Source organism: Pecten maximus, chromosome 3, assembly GCF_902652985.1.
Source record: "Pecten maximus chromosome 3, xPecMax1.1, whole genome shotgun sequence".
In the NCBI taxonomy this organism is placed as follows: domain Eukaryota; kingdom Metazoa; phylum Mollusca; class Bivalvia; order Pectinida; family Pectinidae; genus Pecten; species Pecten maximus.
Window position 1 is genome coordinate 38,011,097 of NC_047017.1, and position 9,804 is coordinate 38,020,900.

General features: G+C 34.9%; 1 protein-coding gene across 1 annotated transcript; it reads left to right on the forward strand.

Annotated features, from left to right (window-relative positions):
• Window positions 1–2,300: 2,300 nt before the first annotated feature.
• On the forward strand, window positions 2,301–9,256 carry LOC117324101 (lactoylglutathione lyase-like). The gene is made up of 6 exons (XM_033879759.1): window positions 2,301–2,553; window positions 4,205–4,287; window positions 5,273–5,413; window positions 5,734–5,804; window positions 7,365–7,454; window positions 7,640–9,256. Exons 1-6 carry the CDS (start codon window positions 2,323–2,325, stop codon window positions 7,726–7,728), a joined length of 705 nt encoding a protein of 234 aa, XP_033735650.1. The 5' UTR covers window positions 2,301–2,322; the 3' UTR covers window positions 7,729–9,256.
• The last annotated feature ends 548 nt before the right edge of the window (window positions 9,257–9,804 follow it).

Sequence of the window (9,804 nt, forward strand, 5' to 3'; positions counted from 1 at the left end):
GAATGTCGTATGTCGTATGTTCAGCGGCTGAACATTCAAAAGTTACCTCGTTGGCTGGTAAAAACACAAGATATGATGTTTGGAATGTCGTATGTCGTATGTTCAGCGGCTGAACATTCAAAATCTGAATGTCGTATGTCGTATGTTCAGCGGCTGAACATTCAAAATTTGAATGTCGTATGTCGTATGTCGAGCCGCTGAACATTCAAAATCAAAATCTGAATGTCGTATGTCGTATGTTCAGCGGCTGAACATTCAAAATTTGAATGTCGTATGTCGTATGTTCAGCGGCTGAACATTCAAAATCTGAATGTCGTATGTCGTATGTTCAGCGGCTGAACATTCAAAAGTTACCTCGATGGCTGGTAAAAACACAAGATATGAAGTTTTGAATGTCGTATGTCGTATGTTCAGCGGCTGAACATTCAAAATCTGAATGTCGTATGTCGTATGTTCAGCGGCTGAACATTCAAAAGTTACCTCGATGGCTGGTAAAAACACAAGATATGAAGTTTTGAATGTCGTATGTTCAGCGGCTGAACATTCAAAATCTGAATGTCGTATGTCGTATGTTCAGCGGCTGAACATTCAAAAGTTACCTCGATGGCTGGTAAAAACACAAGATATGAAGTTTTGAATGTCGTATGTCGTATGTTCAGCGGCTGAACATTCAAAATCTGAATGTCGTATGTCGTATGTTCAGCGGCTGAACATTCAAAAGTTACCTCGATGGCTGGTAAAAACACAAGATATGAAGTTTTGAATGTCGTATGTTCAGCGGCTGAACATTCAAAATCTGAATGTCGTATGTTCAGCGGCTGAACATTCAAAAGTTACCTCGATGGCTAGTAGAAACACAAGATATGAAGTTTTGAATGTCGTATGTTCAGCGGCTGAACATTCAAAATCTGATTGTCGTATGTCGTAATTTCAGCGGCTGAACATTCAAAAGTTACCTCGTTGGCTGGTAAAAACACAAGATATGAAGTTTTGAATGTCGTATGTCGTATGTTCAGCGGCTGAACATTCAAAAACTGAATGTCGTATGTCGTATTTTCAGCGGCTGAACATTCAAAAGTTACCTCGTTGGCTGGTAAAAACACAAGATATGATGTTTGGAATGTCGTATGTCGTATGTTCAGCGGCTGAACATTCAAAATCTGAATGTCGTATGTCGTATGTTCAGCGGCTGAACATTCAAAAGTTACCTCGATGGCTGGTAAAAACACAAGATATGAAGTTTTGAATGTCGTATGTTCAGCGGCTGAACATTCAAAAGTTACCTCGATGGCTGGTAAAAACACAAGATATGAAGTTTTGAATGTCGTATGTCGTATGTTCAGCGGCTGAACATTCAATATTTGAATGTCGTATGTTGAGCTAACTTCACACAGCCGCCAACTTTATACATTAGACAAGGGATCGATATAGGTTTGTCTTAGACAATGTACTAGGCTTATATCTTTTAAAAGTAAATTGTGCATGGTAGACTAGTTACTAAGTTGGTTACTTAGTATAATGATTTGATGTTATGATTATTTCTTATATCTTATAAAATGTTTACTTGAAATATTGGCCCGTGATACACACGGTCGGAATATTTATTCGTAACCATTTTTTTTTTATTCCGGACGCTACGCCCCTTGGTGATGTAGAAGACGCTTGCCTACCTGACTGTACATTGATATTTCCTCCATGCCACACCGTTTTACTTTTCATTCCATTTAGTGGTATCACCTAGTCGTGAAACATCACTCATTTACTGTAAGTGATATATATCCTATTATTGAGTTAGTAGTATCACTGTAAGTGATATATATCCTATTCAAATATTGAGTTAGTAATATCACTGTAAGTGATATCACTCTTCAAAACATCTTAAAGAAGTGATTTGGAAAAGTAAGAGGGACAGTCTATTGCGTTAATTCATTCATAAGTAATTAACATCGCATATAAACGACTATATTTTAAGTAATTTCACTTTCAAAGTGATAGCCTATCACCTATTTAAAATGGAATGTACAAAGTTTTGAATGAAACGTCCAAGTGATCACTTATTCAAACTTATATCACTTAAACGACTATACAGGGATGTCACTAAGTGGTAATGAAAAGTGAAAAATCACCCAAAGATTACGCCATTTTCAAGCTTCTCAAATAGCTTTTCAATGTGGAATATGTCACACTTTCGTACTCCGTTGGTGTTTGCTGCGAGAAAACGATGTTCGGAAAACCTCAGAATCGAGAAAACGATGTTCGGAATACCTCAGAATCTTTTTTTATTCGATAAAACGGAATAGCGGTACATTGTGCGTGCAAAACATGGCGGTGTGTGGAGCTTCGTTAAAATATGTTATAGGCCTACCCCGGTATCGAATGCGCCTTTTTCATAAATTGTATATAGGCCGAAAGGTACAGGCCTCGCTTTCGCTTCAGTCTGTACACACACGAAAGATATCACAGCCGGCAGCTCACTGGACAAACAAACCGAAAATGGCTCTCACGGAGGATGACACTCGTAAAGCTTGTTTCGAACCTGATGAGGCGACAAAGGTATTATTGTCTGAACGAAATCGGAAGTATCTAGTGATTATTTGTTTTCACTGCCCTTCCCAGAGAGGTGTTGATTTTGGTCAACTCGGCCATTGTAACATGTTAAACATACACATAATACATGTACATACAAGGTAAGGTAATGTATACAAATACCCGTACACACAACAATTTGTAGGAACAACAAAGTTTGGTTAATTACCTTTGAGTATCATTAGAGACTATAATTTCATTTAAGTTCACCGGATAGTTAATAGTAAAACTGATTATCAGGATGGGCCATTATCATAGGCTAAGTATTAATTTTAGTAAACTGCAACGCAATAATGCAAATCATCTCCGGGTTAGGAGATCCGGAAGAGGATCCGTCTGGGGTGACTCATGAATTGTATTCTTTGAATTATAGGGATATAATACACTTAAACCTTATTTTGTCAATGACAAAGTCATTCATGAACACAATAATAAATTTGGAATATAAAATCAAACTAGATCTAAAACCTATTTACACTGTTAACACCAGAACTTCTGACACGCCTAGATGACCGGTGAAAATAAATAGTTTGGTGCCAGCCTGCCAGGGCCAGGGAAACTTTGAATGTGTATGTACTATGTACTAGGTAGATCTTGCACATCATCGTTTAGCTCACTTGCCTAAAAGGTGGTGTTAAGTTCATCATCCATCTGTTTATCATGCGTTGTCAACAACTTTTCAAAATGACTTCCCAACAACCAGTATTTAGGCTTTAACAAATTGATGACCTTGACCCTAATTCTTTAAGACCATATGTGTCTTGTGAAAGTCTTGAAGTTTTCTCTTTAATAAGCAAGAGGTCAAGGGTCTGACTAGTGGGATTAGCTGTCTCTAGTTGCCTGATGTAATCATGACATCGATCACCTTTCAAGGTCACAGGAGCCATGCAGTTATGTATTCTTAAAACATCTGAAGAAATATTTGTATGTAATTTTTAAAAAAATCGGATCACATTAGCTACATGTTAGGCCAGAAGCATACTCTACTGGAGGGTTATAATGTGATGTTCAAATTGACCCCTCTTCAAGAACATAGTGATAGGGGTCAATTGCATTAAAATTCTTAAGCACATTTGAATAACCAAGACAGTTAGACTGAAGAGACCCAGGGTGAATCAGCCATTAGTTTGCTGGGATGATGGGCTGGTCATTTTCAAAAATTCTCTCCAACTGACCTTAATGTAACAGTTTGAATATGTCATAATCTTTTTTAAAAAAAAACACCTTCGCAATAACCCAAAGGCCCTTAGTGATGTTATTTGTCAAATAGAATGCTGTGATGAATGATAACCAATATTTTTAAATGGTCTTTGAATAATTTCTTTATTCAAAAATGGTCTTTAAATGATTTCTTCTTAATAACAAACAAGTGCAGGTTTATGTGTTAGATTAAAGGAAAGAAGAGTTATTTATTTTTAATCTAAGGCAATGACTGGTGTCAATGTTTAAAGTCATATAAATGCAGTCTTCCAACAAAACTTTCTCTGCTTAAGGTCAATTGGGCCAATTACAATGTATTTCACCATGTTGACAAGATTTTGAGTGTTGACTACTGACCTGAATAAACAATGGATAGAAATGCTGTATTGTTATGATTATGTTTTCTTCATGTTTTCAGGGATTTTATTTTCAACAAACAATGATGAGAATTAAAGACCCCAAAGAATCCCTGGAATTTTACACAAAAGTAATGGGAATGAGGTAATATTTCTATTCCCTAAATAAAACTAACTGTTAATTTATTTTGGGATATGTAAGTTTACTCAACGGAATTCATTACCATAGAAGATCTGATGTCTCGGCTTGATGTTGCCTTGTCGTACAGCCTCAAACTCATGTGTCAGAAAAAAATACTAAAGTAAACAAAGTGTTAGCTAACAAAAAAGGTATTTCTCCAGACAATATGTGTTGTATTAGGATTGGAAATGTGTACAAGTTCAGTTAAAATCAATTGATATTTATCAGAACGCCACTCCTAATTCAACAATTTACACAAACTTAAAAATAATTACTTTGAAAATCCACAAATTATAAACTGAGTAAATTGCTTTCTGGAAATTGATTTTATACAATCTGTGTGTCTAATTTGGGCAGTTGTCTGGATTGAAAATTTGCTACATAATGATGAAGATATATATATAATTAGGAGGAGGGGGCTTTTGTGAGTATACTACTTATAGAGAGAATGTTTTAGTGTTTTCAGCTAAATTGCTTATGATCCTCTTTGTACAGTATTTTTATAAGTATGTGTAAAGAATGCTGGAGCTAGTCTACAACGACAGATCAAAGAAAGGTGGCTTCGGGTGTTGCAACTCTTCATTTTGGTTTCAGCTTAAGTTAGTTAAACATAAATGCAGATAAAATGTTGATCTATGAAACAAGGGACATTTATGAGTTTACTCCTGGTAAGGTTAACTCAAATCAGGAAATTCACCTAAGATTTTGCCTTATCAGGTGATACTGTACCTAAAATGGTAATATTTTCACTTCCTACGTATACCCCTTTCTTGGTTGATTTAACAATGCGAGTAGCTGGTTTTATGACAATTGCAACAAAAGGAACCTACAGCCAGTCATAGTTCCAGTGTTATTACATGCTAATGAGTTTTATTGCTTATCAGAAGGAAACTGTTCCATTAACCTGATATCATTGATATCTGTGATAATACTGTGGGTTTTGTACCAGGTTGCTGAAGAAAATGGATTTTGAGGCAATGAAGTTCTCTCTATATTTCCTGGCCTATGACGATGGTAAAGACATTCCTGATGATGAACAGAAGAAGACAAAATATTGTTTTAGCCAGAAAGCAACATTAGAACTGACACAGTAAGTGAGGTGTTATAGATCAGACTAAGAACTCTTTATGAGTGACCTTTATTGTTTAAAATTGTAGCTAACCATTATTACCGTCTCATTACTGTGTATAAGGAGATGAAAGTTGTATATATGTTACATAGATATGATGTATCATGTCCTTGTGCACTGATTAAGTAAAACACAGATGGAATTTACAGAAATGTTTTACATCCCACAACCACAGGTTATAGAACTCAAAATGTTTATGTTGCATTTAACATATTTTAATTCTAAAAATACTTTTGCTTATTATGTCCTTATGTACTGTATTAACTTGTTCTTTTTAACAGTAATTGGGGAACAGAGACTGATCCAGAATTTTCAAATTACCACAATGGCAATTCTGAGCCCAGAGGATTTGGTAAGAAATACTTCTTAAGAACATATGTCAATTCTCCTTAGATGAACGCACATTGCATTTTATAAATGAATAAGTGATAGACATTTTCCTCCAAGAACATGCTGGCCATGTACTGTTTAGAGAGTGATGGCCCTTCTGCTGCCTTGTACTTTGATGTGTGATCATTGTATCAATCTGTATGTAAAGAGTTATGGTCATTATTTAATTTTGCTACATATAAGTAACAGTTTCCTTAATTATATTTATTTATATTATATTTAATTACATATAGTTTGATCTTAAGCAGTTATATTTGCAAATATAATCAAGACATATACAAAAATGTATAGTTATTAGGCTGCCACCCCTATGTAACATTAGTCCTAGTTATTAGCTATAGTCTACCACCCCTATGTAACATTAAGTCCTAATTATAAGGCTACCACCCCTATGTAACATCAAGTCCTAATTATATGGCTGCCACCCAAGGGTAACATCCAGTCCCCTAGTTATTAGGCTGCCACCCAAGGGTAACATCCAGTCCCCTAGTTATTAGGCTGCCAACCCCCTGGGGTAACATCCAGTCCCCTAGTTATTAGGCTGCCACCCAAGGGTAACATCCAGTCCCCTAGTTATTAGGTTGCCAACCCCGGGGGTAACATCAAGTCTAAGTTATTGGATTGCCACCCGGGTAACATCATGTCCTAGCTAGGCAGCACCAACTGACATTGCATTAACATAAGATATCACATTGCAAGAGGCTGTAGGACTAGTGCTACAGACAAGACTCCATATATACTAAATTTGTCCCGAATTGAGTGCTTATGTCATGAACTAGACAGAGGAATTTTACTGCCATAATCCTTCCCAATCTTTGCCATGTAAGGTAATGAACTCAAGAATGGATGGCATTTCAATATGGCAAGTTAATGCTGTATGAACTCAATACAACAATTGAAAATTCACTAGCTCATCAAAGAGGACATACACAATATTAGATAATGATTTCAAAAATGTTGTCATTTCATCTTTGACTCAAGAACTACCAATCCTGATCTTCTAAGCATAGTGCAAAAATGGAACTTTTTATGCCCGTCATGAAATGTTTTGGACATATAGTTCTACATATGTCCCGCCCCGCCTCGCCCCGCTCCGATCCAATCTGATGCAATGTAACTAACTAATCTCAGGAACTGTTAAGGTTTTGGGATGTCAAGTGGCAGCAGCGGCATTTATGTCTTGCAGACATTTTCTAATTGTTGAAAAAGAAACATATCTTTATTTTCTGCAAAAGAATGCTTTCAGAAACGCACATAGTATTGAAATTATTTTCCATTGTTGCAAACATTACTTGCTATACATTCTTAAGGGTATAGTAAAACATGGGGGATAACTCTTAGCTTCTTGATAGTCATCTTTGTATACCCAAAGCTGATTGGGCTACACTTAGTGTAGAGCAGTACAATCATCTTTGGGAATCCGACAATGCCGGATAGCACATAGAGTTTGATAAAGTGAATGCTAAGAAGATATTTAGACAATTAAATTATCAGTCAATAATTAATGTTATTGAACTTGCAGGTCATCTTGGAATGGTGGTACCGAATGTAGAGGATGCATGCAAGCGGTTTGAAGAACTGGGGGTGAAGTTTATAAAAAGACCCAATGATGGTAAATAGGCAGACACAAAACTTTTATTACTGGTTTAATACAATAATTCTACAGTGCCTGAAATCACCTTTATGATAACTATTAATATAATTACTGGCACAAGTCTAACATTGACATATCACCAGCAGGGTCTAACACTGCTAATACATTTGTATCTAATATTGAATACTTTATATCTATTTCAGGGAAGATGAAAGGATTGGCATTTATTCAGGACCCAGATGGTTACTGGATTGAGATCCTCAACCCTTTAAACATGGCAGGCTCTCTCTAAAGATGTCTCCCTGCAATATCACATCCTTTTTCATTCCTTGCAGTACAAATGGTTGCATCAGATTTGTTTGTTTATGAAATTGTGACAGACCTTGTGCTTTTGTGTTGCTTTGAAACAAGACTTTCAAGGCCAGTTTTAATATATGCAGGTCCATCAAGATTTATGCCTTAAATGTTACATTTAAGTTTGTCTGTATAAATGAACAAGCCCCAGTTATCTGTCCACTCTTATCCAGAGAGATGTTCCCTTACGCCAATACCACTAAATGTACAAGTTCATCTGGACAATATTACTACAGCAATTATACTTTTCGTACAAATTATATTTTAACAAGAAGTACTCTCTTCTTTTTATCATGAATGTTTGTTATGAGGACTGTTGTTGATCTATTTCAATATTTTTTCACATGTTAGAAAAATCACAATTATTTATTAAAATCACAGCTTTATATAATTTGTAACATTTCTTAAAAGAAACTAATAATATTTATGAATTAGATAATACTGTAATTTCCCTACTTAGGTGCTACACATATTCTATATATACATTATGTAATAAGAGATGAGCTTGCAAATATAAAATATTTCTGGTATTTGTTTCCAGTGGTTAATATCAATGCATTGTTTTCCATTGATGACATACCTACAAATAGAAGATATTCATCTATGTGTATTATTGTAAATACAAATTCACATTTAAATAAAAGATGAAAGAAGAATATATGGCGATTTATGCAATTTCTTGATTATCTCCCTTGGCTGTTGCCCAAGAACCTGTGTAAATTTGTTGAATTTGTACATGTGATAATGATGAAGTTGTTAAATGATTACTGTGTTGCGAGGGATACTATTTACCAACATCACATTAAACTATGACTGTTAAATATAAGCTGTGGAATGTGTTGTAGGTCACGATATTGTGATGACACTGTGTTACCATGATGTGTAACTAGACTGGTGTCTCCTATATATTATCTCGTCCTAGTCTATCCTCTACCAGGTCATTTTTGTAGCCATTTAAGTTCTACTACTGAAGAGCTTAACAATACTTCCCTCACAGTTGTTATTATTTTTTTGTTTGTTATTTTGATTTTAGCTCACTGTATTTACTATTTAATAGTTTTATTGAAAAGTTTCTATTATTTTCTCCATAGGAGATACTTATCAGAATTCCTAATCAGGAAATATAATCATGCACAAATAATCTTATGAAATATTACACATTTTAACAAGTCACATACATTTCTTTTCCTTTGTATGCCATTCTAGTTGTTAAATATGTCCATAAGTACTTGTTTACATTCACGTAGAAATGTTGAAATACTGAACATATTGAATGTAATTGTGGAGAGGATTCAACAGATTTGTGATTATGGATAAAAGCTATTTTTACACATTATTTACATTTTACCTAGTTTATACATGTGTCAAATGTCATTTTTGCCAAAGTAACCATAGTTTAGCCAGTGCTACATATACTACATTCATATTATTTAGAAAACTATTGGAAATGAAAAAAAAAGTAAAAAATAAAAAAATACACATCTTACAGTTTGTCATTATTGTGTTTTTCTCTCCGGTGTTACAGACATGCACGATTTCAGCTTCTGTTAAGTTTGTCAACATTTTCTTCAATACAGGTACCTTCTCCAGTCTAAATCTAAAAAGAATTTGCCTGAGACACTCCATGTATAAAGTATTATACTTGTGCTTCATGAAAGTTTATCTATCATTGTATTAACTATGACTCCATGTAAGTAAGAGTTCAAAGGCTCTGCTTCCAGGCCTATACACGTGTAGTACGTACTCATCTTGAGTTAACTCCCCTGAAATGGAATTGTTGTTTCCACTAGAAACTCTTTGTAGCTCATAAAAAATCATGAATTATTCCCACATTATGAGATATATTTTTTTGTAATAAATGCTTATTTCGCTTGTCAAAATATGTACCAAATCTCAACTGGGCACAATGACTTAAATCACAAATACCCATCCTATGTCCATATGTAATGCAATACATAATATATATAATTATATGGATCATTTGTTGGGAATATGTGATAAGTCCCTGTGATTT